At 39.5% G+C, this 21,885-nt stretch overlaps 1 protein-coding gene across 4 annotated transcripts in view; it reads right to left on the bottom strand.

The window, feature by feature from the left end:
- Nucleotides 1-21,885, bottom strand: part of MFSD14B (major facilitator superfamily domain containing 14B) — an 85,508-nt gene that overhangs the window by 33,941 nt on the left and 29,682 nt on the right. For 3 of the 4 annotated variants that reach the window (XM_044266020.1, XM_044266018.1, XM_044266017.1), the window contains exons 2-3: nt 16,645-16,740; nt 4,633-4,695 (exon numbers count right to left, since the gene is read on the bottom strand). In XM_044266020.1, coding sequence (XP_044121955.1) covers nt 4,633-4,695; nt 16,645-16,740 — 159 coding nt within the window. The remainder of the gene's footprint in view (nt 1-4,632; nt 4,696-16,644; nt 16,741-21,885) is intronic. The other variant, XM_044266019.1, reaches the window with a different exon arrangement.

Here is a 21,885-nt window from a genome sequence, read left to right as displayed (position 1 = left end):
CCGCCACTTCAAACCCCTCAGACTGTTTTTCAGAGTCCATAGTCTCTCATGGTTCACCTCCCCTTCCAATTTACCCAAATTCCCTACTCCTCTCTAACGCCCCTTGTCCTCCATGCTATTGGTTATGCTCCACAAATAAGTGAAACCATATGATAATTGACTCTCTCTGCTTGACTGATTTCACTCAGCATAATCTCTTCCAGTCCCATCCATGTTGCTACAAAAGTTGGGTATTCATCCTTTCGGATGGAGGCATAATACTCCATAGTGTATATGGACCACATCTTCCTTATCCATTCATCCGTTGAAGGGCATCTTGGTTCTTTCCATAGTTTGGCGACTGTGGCCATTGCTGCTATAAACATTGGGGTACAGATGGCCCTTCTTTTCACGACATCTGTATCTTTGGGGTAAATACCCAGGAGTGCAATTGCAGGGTCGTAGGGAAGCTCTATTTTTAATTTCTTGAGGAATCTCCACACTGTTCTCCAAAGAGGCTGCACCAACTTGCATTCCCACCAACAGTGTAAGAGGGTTCCCCTTTCTCCACATCCTCTCCAACACATGTTGTTTCCTGTTTTGTTAATTTTGGCCATTCTAACTGGTGTAAGGTGATATCTCAATGTGGTTTTAATTTGAATCTCCCTGAGGGCTAATGATGATGAGCATTTTTTCATGTGTCTGATAGCCATTTGTATGTCTTGATTGGAGAAGTGTCTGTTCATATCTTCTGCCCATTTTTTGATGTGTTTGTCTGTTTCGTGTGGGTTGAGTTTGAGGAGTTCATTATAGATCCTGGATATCAACCTTTTGTCTGTACTGTCATTTGCAAATATCTTCTCCCATTCCGTGGGTTGCCTCTTTGTTTTTTTGACTGTTTCCTTTGCTGTGCAGAAGCTTTTGATTTTGATGAAGTCCCAGAAGTTTATTTTCGCTTTTGTTTCCTTTGCCTTTGGAGACGTATCTTGAAAGAAGTTGCTGTGGCTGATATCAGAGAGATTACTGCCTATGTTCTCCTCTGAGATTCTGATAGATTCCTGTCTCACGTTGAGGTCTTTTATCCATTTTGAGTTGATCTTTGTGTACGGTGTGAGAGAATGGTCGAGTTTCATTCTTCTACATATAGCTGTCCAGTTTTCCCAGCACCATTTATTGAAGAGACTGTCTTTTTTCCACTGTATATTTTTTCCTGTTTTGTCGAAGATTAATTGACCATAGAGTTGAGGGTCCATATCAGGGCTCTCTACTCTGTTCCACTGGTCTATGTGTCTGTTTTTATGCCAGTACCATGCTGTCTTGGTGATCACAGCTTTGTAATAAAGCTTGAAATCAGGTAAGGTGATGCCGCCAGCTTTATTTTTGTTTTTCAATATTTCCTTAGCGATTCGGGGTCTCTTCTGATTCCATACAAATTTTAGGATTATTTGCTCCAGCTCTTTGAAGAATGCCGGTGGAATTTTGATCGGAATGGCATTAAAAGTATAGATTGCTCTAGGCAGTACAGACATTTTAACAATGTTTATTCTTCCAATCCAAGAGCATGGAATGGTCTTCCATCTTAAAGTAATTCTTTTAATGTATGTTATAAATCTCTTAATAACTAATGAAAAGAAAAAAATTTTTCTAATATTTATTTAGACTGTAATCTCAAACCTTAGGAAATAAAGTGTTTCATTTCCTTATAAAAAACTTATCAAGAGTCACGTGAACAGTGCTTGCTGTCCTACTAAGCCATATAACATATGATGTGCAGTCAGTATTTTCTGTGCATTGGCAAACGGTCAGATGCCTTTCTAAATTTCAATCAGCTTGCAATGTTTTGTCCTTTATGTTTTCAGTGTTATGAAATACCGTCTCTGTGAGTTCCTTCAGTTTGAAGCATTTTGCTGACATCACTTCCCGGGGACATCTTCATCACACTGTTCTCCTTTATGCTGCTGAGTTTATCTTAATAAGTTCCTAGGGATTTACACCCAACCAGCCTATTTCTTCTATGACTCTGCAGAGGTTCTACACGAATCTCACTTCTAGCATTATCAGTAATTACTCCACTGCACTTCCACTCTTGTTGGCCAGTTCCTTTTCAATGATCCATTTTTGTAAAGTGTTATAGGGGTTTATCACTGGAGCCAAGGAGGCAACACAGCGGCATGCTTTGCTCTCTGTGCAAGAACTAAGAGATGCACAGTGACCAGTCACCAACATTCTGAAGTGCCACGAATGGTTACCGACGATGGTGTTTCACCTGGGATTTATGCAGTGTTCTGTGGACTGAGGAGCTAGCAGCAGTTCGTACTTCATGCTATTCCTCACAGTTAACAGACCACAGTGAGGGAGATTTGAGCTGTACTGTTGCAGGGATTGGTATGTTTTAAATGAACTTGAATAACTGAAATCTGTGCATACCAGAATGTGCAAAAAGAGGGCTGCCTATATTTCGTATGATTTTTTAATGTCATAGAGAAATTATTATGCTATATAATTAGTGATGGCTGATACAAGAACAAAGATAAATTGTTAGTTTCTGTGTAAGCTGGATCTTGACTATTTAAAAATGTGTAGAAAAAGACTAGAAAGAAATATTAAGTCAACAATATTTACTGAACATGTGTCATTTGCCAAGAACTGTTCTAGGTGCTGAGGACAGCAGTAAGCAAAGCAGACAAAAATTCATGCCTTCAAGAAGGTTCTAGTCTCAAGAGAAAGGTTGAGAAGGACATACAGTAACAACATAAGCAAAATATACAGCACGTCAGAGGTGAAATTACAGTGCTTTTGAAGAAAAAGCAGAGAAGAGGGACTAAAGTGATGACAACAGCTTACATTATTCAACACAATAGTCAGCAAAGGCTTTACTAAAAAATGACATCTGGGTGAAAAGCTCAGGTTTACAGAGTGAGGTCAGTATCTGGGGGGAAAGCAATCAAGCAGAAAAAAACAGAACCTGCAAAGCCCCAGGCAAGCACAGGCTAAGGAAGCTTTGCTTAGAGAAAGGTCACCAGGAGTGCAGAAGAGAACAAGGATGATGCCAGAGGAGACAACTGAGCGGGGATGGGATTGGTTAAGACCACAGCTGGCTTCTATTTTCTCAGGATCTCTACTGAAAGGAGACCAGAGAATGTTTTCACTATAGATCTATTTTGGAGGCACAACACAGAATCTACTGATGGAATGATTTTGGGAAGAGAAGGGAGTCAACGCTGACTCCAGGGATTTTGATCTGAGTGAGAATGGCATGACCAATAATCGAAAAGAGGAAGACTTGGGAGCCCCTCCCGCTAAAGGGGAAGATCGGGAACTCAGTTTCAGCATGGTGACCTTGAGATGCTTATCAGCCAAGGAAAAAGAGGTGTCAATAAGGCAACTGGCTATGTAAGTCTAAGGTCTAGGGAAATATTTGAGAACGGAGAGTGGTGAGTCTGATAATGTCATCCAGGAAGTGAGTGTAGAGATAGAAGAAATCGTTGTCCAAGGCTTAAGTCACCCATAGAACTTGCCAGAGGGAGGGTTAGGAAAGCTGTCAATTAAAACGATCAAGTTACCATATGATCCAGCATTTCTAGTACTCCTCGGTGTATTTCTAGGGTTACGTGAAAACATAGGGTCACAATGGGCTCAGTGGGGAGTCAGCTGGAGATTCTCTCTCTCTCCCTCTGCCCCTTCCCCTGCTCATGCTCCCTAAAGTAAATAAATCTTAAAAAAAATAAAATGCCATTATTGTAAGCACTCTCAAATTCTTTTTGAAAATAGGAAAAGAATAAATGTCATTCATTACAAATAACACTGCTCAAAGCTGCAAATTCAATAAATAAATAGGGTAGTGGACACCTGGGTGGCTCAGTTGGTTAAGCTGCCTTCGGCTCAGGTCATGATCCCAGTGTCCTGGGACCGAGTCCCACATCGGGCTCCTTGCTCAGGGGGAGCCTGCTTCTCCCTCTGCCTCTGCCTGCCTGTGCTCGCTTTCTCACTCTCCCTCTCTCTGACAAATAAATAAATACAATCTTTTTTTTTTTAAAAAATAAATAAATAAATAAAAATAGGGTATAATTTGAAGTGTGCTCCTCAGCTCACAGATCAAAGCCGTCTAAGCTGAGAGGAACACATTAGACACTATTCCCGTATACTAATCACACTGTAAAATGGGACTGGAACATAACATTCTATTTTAATCTCTGATTTATAAACTTTTCTGATAAATGTCACATTAAACAATGAATTAATAATTACATGGTCAAGAACTTAGCTTTGATTAAAACACAAACAAGCTCTGACGAAAGACTACTACATAGCTGATGAAATCTTGATGCTGCCTTCTTCCTCAATATCAAAGTCAATCTCAAAAGTAGAAAAGAACATGATAGGCAGGGAATTAAAAGCCTCACATAAACTCTTTATAAACTGCTGTGTACATGTTAATAAAAATGAAGTACCGCTTTTACCAGTAAACCATTCTATGCCTTATGGACTTGGGTTATATTTCATTATGACATTGATAATCCAAGTAAAAGTTTAGATTGAGGTCTCAAGAACAAATAGTGATTATTTCCCCACCTCTCATTCAAACGTCCAGAGTTAAACTACTAAGGATTCCTGTCTTTGGTTCCTTGTGAACCACACAAAAACTGTTCTTACCTTTACACCTTGAATGAGACCATTCATAAGGAATGTATGTTGAGGAAATGTTTCATGTAGAACCTACAAAAAGCAAACACACATCAAGAAAAATTCGACAACAAATTAAAAGGTAATATTTTTGCCTCTGTTAATATTAGGTTAGGTAAATAAGATGAACCCTGGAATGAAAGCACTTTAAGTATCAGTGAAATATGGAAAATACCCAAAAGTATGAAAACATAAAAAACAATGAGGCAGAAATCTAAATAAGGCAAGAACAGACACGGAGAACTCAGATGTTTTTCTTACAAAAGCATCTGCAGCAAACATAAATTGTTAATTGGCTACACCTTTCACTACTAACAATTTTAAGCAGGTACCACAAAAGGTTATATAAGCTCAATATATGAACCTGCAGCCCAGGTTCATGTGACCTAGGTAGTCTAGTAAACCCCAAGCCTTCAATTTGGATCATAGGGATTCTGAACTTGTAGCACCTCTGGATATCTAACAGAAAAAATTTAAAATCAATCCTCAAAACGCATCATCTAGGCTTCAAATCAACCACACATATATGTTTTTCAAATACAATGACCAGGGCATTTAAAAAAAAAAAAAAAAAGGTACTGAGATACAAAAGGAAATACGATACCATGAGCAACGAACAGCAACAAAGAATATGTATATAATAGAAACAGACTCTCAACAACTTCACATTCTGGAATTACTTAACAGAAATAAGGTAAAATGAATTTGCTTAGGGCACCTAGGCAGCTCAGTTGGTTAAGCATCTGACTTTTGGCTCAGTTCATGATCTCGGGGCTTGGGATCAAGCCCTACGTCATCCTCCTCATTTAGCAAGTAGTCTGCCTGCCCCTCTCCCTTTACCCCTCCCCCCACTGGTATGTGCATGCTCACTCTCTCAAATAAATAAAATCTTTAAAAATACACATATATATATATATTTTTTACTATGTTCCAAGATATAGAAAATAAGCTTGAAATTTTTGAACTAGAAGCTGTTAAGAAAGCACACAGCTTTTAAAAAGAACAAAAAGAAAATCCAAAACAGAAAAAAAACATTGACTCAAGTTAGGAACTCACTCAATGGATATGTTTAACAAGATTAGATGTGGCTGAGAATTATTGAACCCAAAAGTAGGTCAAAAGAAACTATCCTGGGATGCCTGGGTGGCTCAGTCGCTTATGCCACTGCCTTTGGCTCAGGTCATGATCCCAGGGTCCTGGGATCGAGTCCCACATTTGGCTCTTTGCTTGGCGGGGAGCCTGCTTCTCTCTCTGCCTCTGTCTGCTTGTGCGCGTGTGCTCGTGCACACACGCTTGCTCTCTCTCTATCTGACAAATAAATAAAAATCTTAAAAAAAAAGAAAAGAAAAGAAAAGAAACTATCCAAAATGCAGCATGGAGAGAAAAAAAGACAAAAAATAAAAGAGAAAGTAAAAGGCACAGAGGATCCTATAAGAAAATATGACACAATTTCAATTAAACTTGTCTTGTAATGAAAATGAGGCAGACACAACATTTCAGGAGCCAATGGCCGAGAATGAACTACACCAATGATGGATATCAGGGCAGAGATTAAAGCAGCATAATAAATTCTAAGCAATATAAAAAGAAATCCAAACTCACAATCAGAAAACCAAAAACAACAACAATAACAAATCCTAAATGCAGCAAGAGATACAGACTGCCTTCAATTGAGCTCCAGTTAAAATGTCTTCATAACAGTTACAATGGAGCCCAGAAAAAAAGCATGCTATCCTATCATCAACATAACAGGGAAAAGACAAATGCTAACCTACAATTCTATACCTGGCTAAAATGTACTTTGAGCACAATTTTTAACCTAGCAAAACTTAAAGCAGTCCGTCTACTAACTTACAGACTCCACCTAATGAGATATAAAATAATGTACTTCCAGAAGAAGGAAAATAATACAGATGTTAAGATCTGAGATGCAACATAAACAGCAAAGAAAATGGTGAATATAAACAAACAGTGATGCACACAACAAAATGATGTGTCCTGTAGGTTTTATTTTTCATTGTGTATTAGAAGACTTAATGACAGGGGGGCGCCTGGGTGGCCCAGTGGTTAAAGCCTCTGCCTTAGGCTCAGGTCATGATCCCAGTCCCAGGGTCCTGGAATCGAGCCCTGCATCGGGCTCTCTACTCAGCGGAGAGCCTGCTCCCCCCCTCTCTCTGCCTGCCTCTCTGCCTACTTGTGGTCTGTCTGTCAAATAAATAAAAATCTTTAAAAAAAAAAAAAAAAGAAGACTTAATGACATTAGAATAAAGGAGGTAAATAAACAAAGTATTTACATTTCTTCACCTCATTTGTGCTGACACTGCTGTCCTAGATTAGGGTGAAGATACTGACAGACTTCAGTAAGTTCACACGGAATGCAATGAAACAATTTCACAGAAATTGTTTCCAACCTTTTTCCTAACAAGATTATTCTTAAGGTTTAGAAAAGGTTTGTCATCTCAGCTAGTGGCATTTGAACTCTACCTATCTGTACTGGAAAAATAAGAAAGCAAATAAATGAAAGCAAATAGCTCAAGTTAAAAATCTCAAGTTCTCAGCAAAATCTCAAAAATAACACTTCATAGGATACAGAGATATAAAATTTTCTTTCAAGAAAACAGGATCCAAATCAGTATCAGAACTACTTCACAGTATCATTTGTTACATGCATCACAAAAATACAGTGAAACAGCAAAACACAAGAAAGTCAATGTATTTTTAAAAATGTTTCTCTGATCCTGAGCATGCCATTGGGTATGGGTATCCACTGCCTCACAACCTTATATATTCTTATATATTCTGTCGAACTGAGGCTGAGAGCAGACAGACATTCCTCAGACTCCCCTTGCTCACAGACTTCCTCAGTTTCTGCCAGAGCGAAACAGAAGGTGGGGGAAGTGCCAGTTAATACCACACCAACTCCAGGGCTGCCTGCTTGCTGCACCAGTGTTGATCCTCCCCTGCCTCCAGCTCTGTCCTCTGACTTCCCTTAAAACAACTCTACACTCAAATGGACCAGAACATGCATTCACTTGTGCAGATGACGCAGCAGAAACAGAACACAGGCACTAAAATTTGGCAAAACCATATCCATATATGAACAATGGAGTGCGCATTTATTGGGCTGAAGGGTAAACTACAAAGATCTGATGGGGTATCTGGCTATGTGAGAGACGATGCAGGAAGTTCCTCTAAGAATTTCCAATCAGCGCTTTTCAAACCTCTTCTGCTTTTTTCTAATTGGAGGGAAAGTGGAGAAGATAGCGGTTAAATCTTACTGGATAAGGAAGTAAAACAAAAATCAATAAAAATAAGGTAAGCCTTTGGGCGCCTGGGTGGCTCAGTGGGTTAAGCCACTGCCTTCGGCTCAGGTCATGATCTCAGGGTCCTGGGATCGAGTCCCGCATCGGGCTCTCTGCTCAGCAGGGAGCCTGCTTCCTCCTCTCTCTCTGCCTGCCTCTCTGCCTACTTGTGATCTCTGTCAAATAAATAAAATCTTAAAAAAAAAAAATAAGGTAAGCCTTCATAAAATAAAGCAGCTGTAAGGAAAAACGAGGGGCACCTGGGTGGCTCAGTGGGTTAAAACCTCTGCCTTCGGCTTGGGTCATGATCTCAGGGTCCTGGGATCAAGCCCCACAACGGGCTCTCTGCTTAGCAGGGAGCCTGCTTCCCCCTTTCTCTCTGCCTGCTTCTGATCTCTGTCAAATAAATAAATAAAATCTTAAAAAATAAAAAAGGTAATATTCTACCCATTTTATGATAAATTAAAAAAAATTAAATACAGTATATAATTTAACTACAAAAGACAGTAACTGTTACCATAATAAATTAAACCTAGCAATAAAAAGTATATTAAACATTTCTGATAAAATCAAAGCTTTCATTTTTAACTTCTTCCTATATAAACTAAAACTTAAGGAAGAAATTGCCTTTATTCTTCAAGACTACTGGAAGCATTAAATATAATGTTTTGTTTTTTTTTAAAAGATTTTATTAATTTACTTGACAGAAAGAAAGCAGAAACAGGGGAAGCAGCAGAGGGAGAGGGAGAAGCAGACTCCCCACTAAGCAGGGAGCCTGATGTGAGGCTCAATCCCAGGACCCTGGGATAATGACCTGAGCCACCCAGGCACCTCTATAATGGTATTTCCTAATAACTGCAAGTTTAGAGGGTTGAACTGACTTCTGGTACAATGAAGCAAATAACTGAATGTATGTAAGCACGGAGACATATATGTATGTATGTATTTGCTTACACATTATATACGCACAGCTGTAATTCTGCACTTTTACCTAAAATTCCACTTCTAGGAAACTACATTTACAGTATTCCTGGGAAGCTAGGAATAGTGGATGACACACAGCAGACAGGAAACCCTGAAAGAGCTCAAGTAACAATAACATGTGAAGGTGGGAGGGAAAAAAAGATCTTTGAAAACATAAATTTTCCAGAGTCCAGGAAAAAAAACCAAACCAAACCAAAACAAAAACAAGAACCAGAACTGGAGGAGGAGGAAAACCAGCCATAGTTCAACAGGTTTTTAAAAGGTTATAAAGTGGGGCGCCTGGGTGGCTCAGTGGGTTAAGCCGCTGCCTTCGGCTCAGGTCATGATCTCAGGGTCCTGGGATCGAGTCCCACATCGGGCTCTCTGCTCAGCAGGGAGCCTGCTTCCCTTCCTCTCTCTCTGTCTGCCTCTCTGCCTACTTGTGATCTCTCGCTGTCAAATAAATAAATAAAATCTTTTAAAAAAAAATAAATAAAAGGTTATAAAGTGAGTTCCTGTATCTTGCTCTTAAAGCTGCAATGCTCCCTATGAGAGCCCAACCTAAGAATCAAACAGCAGAGTTCTCTGAACTGAGACTACTAAATGGGTTACCTGCAAAACCAAATGGGTAGGATTAAAAAATAATAATGCCCCAGGTCCCTTAGGTCTGCCAAGAGTAGCAAAAAGCCCTAAGATCACATAATAAACTACTTAGTTATAGAGGGCTCTCTGAACAACCACACTGTCAGAAATCAGGGGCTCCTACAAGCAATGTCTGCATTCAGTTCTGAGGAACAGGGCCTTCCACCTGGGCTGGAGAACAATACTCCAACTACCACAGGTGTCTAGGGCACAGGTGGCAAACTCGCAAGCTGATATTCTTTCTGATTTGTCTTTGTGTTTCCTAAAGTGCAGTAACTGTCAGTGTGTAAATTTCAGGAAAAAGTCATATACCATATGGTTTTCTAGCATGTCACAAGAAGTCAGAAGATTTGAAAACATGGAGCTTGAAGTGCTACATCACTGATTAGCTGAGTAAGCAGACAGTGACCGCTGTGGCCAAAGCAGCACGTATTCCACACCACTTCTGATATTTACATTACTTGCTGGCCCCAGAAGATACTTGTTTTCACAATCTCTGATCTACCCCTCATCTGTAAATATAAGCATGTATAAAATTCAATAACAAATCTAAAAATCATTAAAAGGCATAAATAGGAAAAGACAATCTACCCTACTGCCAAATAACCAAATTGTGATAGGAAACAGAAGAAAGTTTTAAAACAAGTGTAAGTGTCCTCCAAGAGATTTAAAAAAATGCTACATATATTAAAAATAATGTGCTGCACAGGGACCTGCACCAAAGCAAAACAGGTAAAAAAAAAAAAAAAGAAAGTCTTCAAGAACTGATTACTGGAAAAGGCACAGAAATACAGAAGAAGGAAGAACACCAGAATGTGTAACTCCAGGATAAATAATGACTGTACAAACCATTACAATGTACCGCAGTGTTTAAAAAAAAATACAGAATTTAGCTGCACAACAATGTAAAAAGTAGGAGAGAAATACATCTCTCTTCCAAGATGCCAGAACAGGTAGACAAATGATACCAGTGAATATACAAAAGACATCAAACAAAATTAACAAATTTAACATACTTACCCTGTAGAGAATACTACTCCAGGGCATATTTAATTCTTTGCAGATCACATGGAAAATTTACCAGAATTAACCCTATATGAGTATACCAAACAGGCTTCAATAAATTTCAAAGAACTAAAATAATTCATAATATGATTTCTGATAATACAACTTAGAAAAGTCCCCAAATGTTTAGAAATTAAGACAATATACTTATAACAGCTTATGAGCACAGGAAATATAGTGATTAAGATTGCAATAACTTTGTATGGTGACAGATGATAAGTATTTATTATGGTGAGCATCTTGTAATGCATAAAACTATCAAATTAGTATATTGTATACCTGAAACTAGTATTATCCTGTACTTCAATTATAAATAAAAAATAAGGGGCACCTGGGTGGCTCAGTGGGTTAAAGCCTCTGCCTTCTGCTCAGATCATGATCTCAGGGTCCTGGGATCAAGGCCCGCATCAGGCTCTCTGCTCAGCGGGGAGCCTGCTTCCTCCTCTCTCTCTCTGCCTGCCTCTCTGCCTACTTGTGATCTGTCTGTCAAATAAATAAATAAAATCTTTTAAAAAATAAAATAAAATCGGGCACCTGGGTGGCTCAGTGGGTTAAGCCGCTGCCTTCGGCTCAGGTCATGATCTCAGGGTTCTGGGATCGAGTCCCGAATCGGGCTCTCTGCTCTGCAGGTAGCCTGCTTCCTCCTCTCTCTCTCTCTGCCTGCCTGTCTGCCTACTTGTAATCTCTCTCTGTCAAATAAATAAATAAAAATCTTTAAAAAAAAATAAAATAAAATAAATAAAAAATACGGGGCGCCTGGATGGCTCAGTCATCTGCCTTTGGCTCAGGTCATGATCCTGGGATCAAGACCCACGTCAGGCTCCCTGCTCAGTGGGAAGCCTGCTTCTCCCTCTCCCACTTCTCCTGCTTATATTTCCTCTCCTGCTGTCTCTCTGTCAAATAAATAAATAAATTTTTAAAAGATTTTATTTATTTATTTGTCATAGAGAGAGAAGCGAGAGCGAGCACAGGCAGACAGAGTGGCAGGCAGAGGCAGAGGGAGAAGCAGGCTCCCTGCCGAGCAAGGAGCCCGATGTGGGACTTGATCCCAGGACGCTGGGATCATGACCTGAGCCGAAGGCAGCTGCTTAACCAACTGAGCCACCCAGGCGTCCCTAAATAAATAAAAATTTTAAAAAATAAAAGAAACTGTCACACACACACACACACACGAATATCATTCAGCCTTAAAAGAGGAAATTCTGCCACTTGAGACATCAATGGACCCTGAGGGCCATTTTGCTAAGAGAAATAAGTCAAACAGAGAAAGACAAATATCGTATTATCTCATTAATACGTGGAGGCAAATAAAAAAAAAAAAGCTCACAGATACAGAGAATAGACTAATGGTTGCCAGAGGCAGAGGATGGAGGATGAAATGGGTGAAGGGGAGCAAAGGACAAGCTTCCAGTTATAAATATATGTCAAAACTGAGTGGGATTTATGCAAGGGTGGGCTAATATTCAAAAATCAGTATAACCAGGCACCTGGGTGGCTCAGTTAGTCAGGCGTCTGCTTTCAGTTTGGGTCATGAACCCAGACTCCTGGGATCAGGTTCTGCCTTGGGCTCCCTGCTCAGCAGGAGAAGTCTGCTTCTCCCTCTACCAGCACCTTCCTGTAATTTTTCTTTTTCAAGCTCTAATAAGTAAAATCTTTTAATTAAAAAAAAAAAATCAATATGGGGCACCTAATGCCGGGTCCTGGCATGTCATGATCGGGGGTCCTGGGATCGAGCCCCGCATCAGGCTCTCTGCTCAGCAGGTAGCCTGCTTCCCCCTTTCTCTCTGCCTGCCTCTCTCCCTACATGATCTGTGTCTGTCAAATAAATAAAATCTTTTAAAAAAAATCAATATAATTGACCACATTACTCAAATAATGGAAAAATCTAGTTGTTATCTGGTTGTATGTAGAAAATTCATTTGATAAAATTTAATACCTCTTTAGGATAACTGTAAGCAAAACAGGAAGAAGGGAACTTCCTTTCTCTGAAAAAGAATATCGGCAAAAACAAATCTATAGCAAATAACATGCTTAGTGGTGAATTTTAAATTTCAGATCACTTTCCACCAGAGGTCATCTATGAAATAAGGATGCCTACAGTGACTGCTTCTAGTCAACACTGTACTGGATGTCACAGCAGTGCAATAAGAAAAATAAAAAAGGACTGGGAGGAGCTAAAAACTGTCATTCACAAAATATATGAATGTGTATGTAAAAACCTATTGATGAACATTTAGGATTAGTAACTGAATTTATCAAAATCACTAGACACAGGGTAAAAACACAAATTGTTTTGTGTACCAGCATAACAGAAAATTAAACCTTACCCATCCCCATGAATACCCTGGCCAGCTAAGCACCAAGCATTCAGGGGCTGACTGGGAACCTGCCACCAGTCTTGGCACCCTGGCTGTGTAACAGCCCCAAGCCCTGGAATGCAAACTAAGACCTACTTAGAAAAGCAGCAATGGGATAGGGAGGACTATAAGCAGGGCTCAAGTCCGTATTTCCAATGGGAATGGCAGCCATCTGCCTCATTTAACCTAGCAGTTAGAGCCACCATTTTTTTTTTAAAGATTTTATTTATTTGACAGACGGAGATCACAAGAAGGCAGAGAGGCAGGCAGAGAGAGAGGAGGAAGCAGGCTCCCCGCCGAGCAGAGAGCCCGATTTGGGGCTTGATCCCAGGACCCCGAGACCATGACCTGAGCCGAAGGGAGTGGCTTAACCCACTGAGCCACCCAGGCGCCCCGCTACCATTTATTTAAATTGCATCTCATTAATAGCCTTTTTTATTTCACCTTGATTAGATGTTAGTTCTTTCATTTCTCCAGAGAGGGATTCTCTAGCGTCTTCTAGGCTTTTTTCGAGCCAGCTAGTATCTCTATAATCATTATTCCACATTCTAGTTCTGACATCTTACTTCTATCCATACTGATTAGGTCTCTGGCTGTCAGTACTGTCTCTTTTTCTTTTTTGAGGTGAGCTTTTCCGTCTTGTCATTCTTGCAGAATGTGATCACTTTTCTATTTGTAGAACTGGAGCATTCTTTTCTTAGATCTCAGGATGAGTTCACAGGTATTCAGAATGATTTGACAGCAATCTAGCTGAATTCCTGGGACCAGACAAAACTAAGGTCGCCCACTTCTCCGCCATCTTGGAAAGTCTCCAATTCCATATACTGCTTCAAACAGACCACTCTACTGAGTGCTAGGACGCAGACAGCCAGACTGGACAACATATTAATATGCAGGTCCTGTTCTGTATCTCCAAATCCTTATCAGGCTGTTTTTCTCACGTGAAGGGAACAGGACAGAGTGCTGTCCACTAGTTATAGCATGGAAGAAACCCACACATGAACCATCATTCTAACAGTTACACCAAAGTGGATGATAGATGCAGGATGCCAAGAACTACTTATATGACAATAGTAAACCCCAACATAAAAGACGAGGATAAATGAACTCCTGCTGTAATGAAATAAACCCTAATTTTATCCTTTCCTTATCAAAAAACCTAACATTATCAGTTCTCTGTCCAACCAGAAAAGGCAGAAAGTAGAGGGGATATGCCAGAGATAATCTTTTTTCTTTAAAATATGGGACTCTTCCCATATTTTAGGAAGGAACCACACCCGCCAGAACAGAAATAGAGGTAGCAAACTATAGTGTAAAGGCTAAGTGAGATAGTACAGTAAAGGACATTTAGCTTAATTTAGCAACACCAAGAGCTCAGAAAAAAAGAGAAAGAACCCAACTATTAACTCAGCAACACTTCTTCTATGACAATATAGTGTGTCAGATCGAGGCCCGCATTGGGCTCTCTGCCAGCAACCCTGTACTCCTCACACATGTTTATTTTAACCAAATCTTTGCAAGCAGCAAAACTGCTCAGAAACTGCAAAGAGGAAATAAAGCAGCATTTTAGCTGGTTTCTAAGGCTGCATTCGAGGGTCTAATGAGGACAAAGAACCCCTAGGAAAATTATCTGCATTGGGCAGTATCAGTCTTTGGATGTATACGAAAATTAATTAATTAAAACTAAAAGAGATCTGACAATCTGGTCTAGGGCCAAAAAGGTCCCCAAAGATTTTAACTGTCTGGAAAGTGGTTTTGGAATTTCTAACAAGGCCTCAAAAACATTAAGTTGTTCTTCACTTCACTTTGAATTCTTACCAGAGCATGATTATAGGATTAACTCCATATTGAGAAACCTGCTGAGCCACTATAGGAGATTCCTGGTTGCCTTAGAAAAATACTATTTAAACGGTTAACAGGGCACCTGGGTGGCTCAGTGGGTTAAGCCTCTGCCTTTGGCTCAGGTCATGTTCACAGGGTCCTGGGATCGAGGCCCGCATTGGGCTCTCTGCTCAGCAAGGAGCCTGTTTCCCCCTCTCTCTCTGCCTGCCTCTCTGCCTGCTTGTGATCTCCTTCTCTCTGTCAAATTAAAAAATAAATAAATAATTTTTTTTTTTTTTTTTAATTTAAAAAGGGCGCTTAACACATAAGCGGGGGCAGGGGTGTGAGGGGAATAGACACGGGGGACGCACACGGACAGAGTCAGAGAGCTAAGACTAAAAATTAAATAACTTATTTCCTTACAATAAGTAGCCTGGTATGTCTATACTCATACTGAAAATACATCTCAAAGAAATCCCTCAAGGACACACATGTGAGCCTACAATGCATATTCCTATTATTCAAAGAAAATATCTCCTCAGCAGTTAGTGTGTCATAGGCAGTCCAAACAGTGGTGAACACAGCAGCCTTCTCAACTTAAAATGGGGACCACTTACCCCACTAACTAATAACCAGTTATCTTCTGTAGTAAAGCATTAGGAAGGAAAAGGTAGTGTAATGAGAAAGAATAAAACAGAGGTTTAAAAACACAGGCATCTTTTGACTATTCCATTCAAGCTGTCATTTTAATTAATCAAATTTCATTTTTAATGCACCAGAAGAATAAAAATAGCTAAGTCTAATGTGAGGCTAACAGCCTCTTTAAAGTACCCTATTTTCTAAAGCTAATTTTGGAACAAAGTTCATCTGTATCCAAAGGGATTCTCTGGCATGGCAACATGGTGATTGGGAAGAGTTAACCACGAATGATTTTTAAAGAACAATTTAAGACAACTGAAATATAAGGCCAATTAAAAAGTATCTTTTTCTTCAATTTAAAAATATCTTTAGTATGATTGTTAGTGATTGGGGTGTGCCTGGGTGGCTCAGTCGAGTAAGTGTCTGACTCTTGATTTTGGCTCAGGTTGTGATCTCAAGGTCCTGAAATTGAGCCCTGTCTGGGGCTCTGTCCTCAGCAGAGAATTTGCTTGGAATTCTCTCTTTCCCTCTGCTCCTCCACCTGCTTGTGTACGCATGTACAGATGCACTTTCTCATTCAAATAAATAAAATATTTTAAAAAACAAAATAAAATAATAATTAAGCACCCAAAATCTACATGCCAATCCTTTCTTACACATCTCCCTTCCTCTAACCACAACATATATCAAACATCGAGGTTCTTGCTAAGAAATTCAGTGCAGCCTCAGCAAAAAGTGGCTATAGGTAAGTCAGCTACCAAATATGGAAATCTAAACATTCTTAACAATGATCACTCTCACTGTTACAAGGTACTTACCAATCTATTTACTAGTTCTTGGTCTAAGGCCATTACATCCACACGAAGTAAGTTACAAAGGTCAACAAAACTTTGTAATAACTTCCCCTAGTGCATATTCCTAAATACCTACAGTTCACTCACAGCACTTCCAAGATTCTGGGTCAGTGGGAGGACCCTGCTACCCAAGAATACTTAAAGTGCAGCCCAGGCATTTTGCTGCTCAGGTAGTTCACAGTCTGTGTACACAGTGGAAACAACCCAGTGGAAGAAGCTGTTTCAAATCGCTATCAAGAGAGCCTCTCAAACACATACCTAAACATTTGGCCCTGGAGATACATGCTTAAGAACCTATGTTTTGCTTTCATAAACAAGGACCTGTTCAGCAATACTTACAGTTAACATTGGAGTTGTCAACAAGCCCCACGCAAAGAATTCTAGGAAGATGACAATAGCAGCATGGTATACACTTGGTCTGCCAAAGCCTTGTAGCTAAAAAAGGAAGAAAGTTATTATGAAAAATAGTAGCGAGATAAAAGAAATCCATTTTGCTAAAATGGTATCTAACACACAAAATAAATGCTGTATAAAATAAACTTAGGACATTGTCAAGATTAGCCCCCCCCCCTTGCTACCACTTGGTAGTAACTGGAAGTGATGTTTACAGAAGACTGTAAACCCCTCACTATTCCTATGTTTATATTTTTAAGTCTTTAAAAGGTAGAAGTAAATCTGCATCATTTCACTGGAATCTAATCATAAGGAAATGATCAGACAAATCCAAACTGTGGGACGTTCTATAATATAACAGGCGTGGAATCTCCTTAAAAATGCCAATGCCATAAAAGATGAAAGTAAAGGTCAGGAGACTCATACATATTGAAGGAGGCAAGAGTCACAACAACAAAATGGGGGATCCTGGACTGGATCCTGGAAGAGAAGGGAACAAAAGGATAAAATATGAATATGGACTTTATATTAGATAATCACATGGGTGTTCTTGACGTCTACAACTTATGTCAAATGGTTTGGCTGAAAACACAAAAACAAACCAAACCAACAACAAAAAAACAAAAAAAGACATATTTCCTAAAGCAAATGTCAAAAATGTTAACTGCTGAATTTAGATGAAGGGAATATAATTTTTTTATTTCTTTTTAAATATTTTTATTTATTTATTTATTTGACAGAGAGAGAGAGATCACAAATAGGCAGAGAGGCAGGCAGAGAGAGAGAGGAGGAAGCAGGCTCCCCGTCAAGCAGAGAGCCCGACGCGGGGCTCGATCCGAGGACCCTGAGACCATGACCCGAGCCGAAGGCAGCGGCCCAACCCACTGAGCCACCCAGGCGCCCAGAAGGGAATATAATTTTACTTTTAATTTTTTATAGTTTTGAAAAATTCCAAAGAGCCAAGAACAAATGTTATTAAAAATACAAACTTGTAAATTTCTAAATTTTCACAATGTCCGATGAAAAGTACTTTAAAATGCCATTAGAGGGGCGCATGGGTGGCTCAGTGGGTTAAAGCCTCTGCCTTCGGCTCAGGTCATGGTCCCAGGGTTCTAGGATCGAGCCCCACATCGGGCTCTCTGTTCGGCGGGGAGCCTGCTTCCTCCCCTCTCTCTCTCTGCCTGCCTCTCTGCCTACTTGTGATCTCTGTCAAATAAATAAATAAAATATTAAAATGCCATTAGATGAGGCAAAAACAGAAAGCATTTCACAAAATTTAAAAGAGAAAATATTTAAGCATCTAACAATTCAACCCCTCCAAAACAAAAGGCCATGAACATAACCTTCAAAAAGCACTAGTTTTCAGTAGTCCTTTACCAACAGAATAGTGAACAGAAATGGCAGTAACTAATCAGCCTCTGCCTCTGATTAAACCTTCTGAGACGCTCCGCATGAAGTCGTTCTAGCTGCTAGAGATAGAAACTTGGCCTTCACCCTTGGCTCTCCCCGCACTGCCCTCTATCTAATCCTTTACCATCTCTTTTCCAGGTTACAGAGTAGCTTTCCACCCCTGCCCTTTCACCCACTGCACAGCAGCGGCAGTGCCTCCGTTTAAACGTAAATCCGATCCTGGCAACTCCTCTGCTCTGCCCTCTTAGACTTCCAGGGCATTCAGCCCCACATCCCCCTTGTCCAACAAGGTCCCACACCTCCCTATCCCCTTGTTATGCTCTTACTGTTTTCTAGAGGATTTCCAACAAACTTTAGGATTCATTTTTGTCTACTGCCCATGGAATGGTAATTTAAATGCTAGGAAGGAAAAAATTTTTGTCTTTGTTCAATGATGTATCCAAATAGCCCTCCTTTTACCCCACTAGAGTACTAAGCACACCACAAAATATAGGCGATGGAAGAAGGATCTCTTCTTCAGAGACTAATATCTTTTCTCTGAGCTTTTAAACAGCAAAACCCAAAATGTGGAAAAATTTTTAAAGCAGATGTTCCAGTTTCTTCAACAAGGAAATGGTATGGGCAAAGAAAAAAAGAAAAAGGAGGGAGAATGATGTTAGTACACAGATTAGAAGAAATTTAAGAAATATTAACCAAATGCAATACTGTGTGACTCTGGGGTTTGACTCAAACTACCTGAAAAAAGACAATCCTGAGACAATCATGGAAATTTGAAAATGGACTGGGTATTAGCTGATACTAAAGAATTATACTCTTGGGGCGCCTGGGTGGCTCAGTGGGTTAAGCCGCTGCCTTCGGCTCAGGTCATGATCTCAGGGTCCTGGGATCGAGTCCCGCATCGGGCTCTCTGCTCAGCAGGGAGCCTGCTTCCCTCTCTCTCTCTCTCTCTGCCTGCCTCTCCATCTACTTGTGATTTCTCTCTGTCAAATAAATAAATAAATAAATAATCTTTAAAAAAAAAAAAAAAAGAATTATACTCTTTGTAATAATGGTTTTGAAGTAAGGTGTGTTTTTAAAAGATCCTTATCTCTTAGAGATACACAGTAATGTATTTGTGAAATGAGAGTATGTTTGGAATCTGTTTTAAAAATCTACAGAAAAAAGATGTAGAAGTGGTGGCAAAAAATAATTTTTAAAAAGTAAATGAGCCTATATGCATTAACTAATAATTCCCAGCTGTTTGGGTAAAAATTCTGATAGTCACCAACCACACACTATAAAAAAACAATTGCTTCCGTACACTGGGCAAGAATGTCAATTGTTTTTGAATCATTCATTTTATTTATTAAGCATCATGCATATAAGAATCTCACGAAACTCTGAAAATGCACACAACAGGAAGCCAAAGAAAGCAGCTCTATTTCTCATTTGCAGCTTCCACGGTTTGGTGCTTTTTCCTAGGCAATGAAGCTCTTTTTACGGAGACCACTGGGATAGAGATCCATGTGATGGCAATGCTGATTAAATACAAGAACAGACATGGGTGCCTGGGTGGCTCAGTGGGTTAAGCCACTGCCTTCGGCTCAGGTCATGATCTCAGGGTCCTGGGATCGAGTCCCGCATCGGGCTCTCTGCTCAGCAGGGAGCCTGCTTCCTCCTCTCTTTCTCTGCCTGCCTCTCTGCCTACTTGTGATCTGTCTCTGTCAAATAAATAAATAAAATCTTTAAAAAAAAAAAAAGAAAAAAAACAGACACACACTTTAAACTGTGTGATATATTTTTAGGATATTATGCTATTTTAACACCCTGCAAAAAACCAGACAACGCTACCTTTTTGTTTATGTATTATATGCTTAGATGTATCGATTAGAAATTGTCTAACAAACACCTCTTCTAAAATAAAAACACGTTCTTATTCTCACCTCTATCTAATTACTTTAATTGACCTATCAACTATTACTAGTCAATACCTGTGATACATAAAAGAAATGTAATACGATAGGCAGGCAGGCCTTGGTATGGTGTGGGCAACTAGACATAAGAAGGTAACAAGAGTAAGTCTGCCGTCCATCCAATTCTTCTCAAGCTCTTGGTGGCCAGTATGCTGATGAAAAAAAGTATCACAACTTTCTCACTTAAATTATCTGAGGTAATGAGAAAAACTTTAACAAATTTCCAGTTGAGCCTGATCTAGTGCAGCCTCTCTGGATTAGTTCAATGGCTTGTCTCTCCATTTGCTCTTTTATAAATCAGTATGGAACAGGTTGAGATGTTTAGAAGTATATGGTGATGTCTTTACTCATTCCTACTACCATCTCTCCCACAGATGACTGCAATGGCCTCTTCACTCTACCTTGATTTCTCTACCCTGCCTTCTCCAAATCTTTCTGGATACCACAGAGTGACTATTCTAAAATACATATGTCAATACATGACACCTGCAGAAGACTATAAAAACTGAGCTACAAATTCTGAATTTCTGTGCACATAATAATCTTTTTGCAATATGACTGTGCTGTCTATGCCATAATAAGGTGGAGTCTATTTCTCCACTTCCCTCAATCTGGGCTGGTTTAACAACAAACCAACAGATGTCAGGTGAAGTGACAATATGGACTCCAGAGGCCTTCAAGACCACATGGAAATGCCTTATAGGCACAAGAGGAGGAAAGCATATGAAGTCCTCCCTATTGAGGCCACGCTGGACCAACCAGCGTGAACAGCCACTACCAGCTGCCTGGCAGAGGAACAAGGCTAAGATCACCCAACTCCATCAAGCCTGAAGATGACTATGGAAGCATGAGTGACTCCACACAAATCCAGTGAAGAACCCCAAGCTGACCTTAGCCCAAAGAATTGTCATAAATGGTTGGTGTTTTAAAGTCACTAAATTTGGGAATAGTTTATTATGTAGCAATCATTAAGTGATATAACCTCCTCCCCTTTGCCCTCATGATTAAGTTTAAACTAAACTTTCTTGAGATCCCTTTGGTAATTCTCCAGTCTCATCGCTCAGTCCACACATAACTGTGAAAAATCAATAAAGGGAAACTGTTCTAAAATGGAGCCAGAAGGTCCTCAGTGAGAACTAATGATTTTCCTAACATACTGAAGTTAGCCTGAAGGTGAATAAAAAACATGGTCCCCAGCATTTTGTGTAAAGACTGTATACTACACATAATAGGAAATAATAAGCACGGAGTATCTTTTTTTTTTCTTAATTTGAGGAATTAACATTGTGTTGCTTAAGAAGGAAAACAACATCTAGACTCAGACCTGTTAAATAAGCCTATCATAATTCTCTCCCAAAGAGAAGTGAGTAGGGGTTTAACATCACTCTGGCTATTCAGAAGTTTATAACTAGTTATCAAAAACAAACAAACAAACAAACAAACACTGTGCAAAACAAGTATTCCCTGGGATTTCATTCAAAGTAGAACAGAGCAACAACCAAAGATTCACTGAACACATATTCCTAAAAGTCAGCTCATGAGCCTGAATACAAAGAAGCAAAATATCAAATTTATGAAAGCCAGTATTAAAGGAATACATAACTGCACTTAGCATTTCTCTTCCACCTAATGTTTTAAAAGCAGGAGACAAATCTCTTTTTGCGTTCTTTTATATGGAATATATATACTTAAGAAATTACAACCGTTACACTAATATATGAACATTGTAAAACCTTAAGGCAATATACATGTTCTAATTTTCTTTTTTTTTTTTAAGATTTTATTTATTTGACAGAGAGAAATCACAAGTAGGCAGAGAGGCAGC

Source organism: Neovison vison, chromosome 9 (genome assembly GCF_020171115.1).
Source record: "Neovison vison isolate M4711 chromosome 9, ASM_NN_V1, whole genome shotgun sequence".
Taxonomy (NCBI): domain Eukaryota; kingdom Metazoa; phylum Chordata; class Mammalia; order Carnivora; family Mustelidae; genus Neogale; species Neogale vison.
This window is presented reverse-complemented; position numbering and strand designations above follow the sequence as displayed.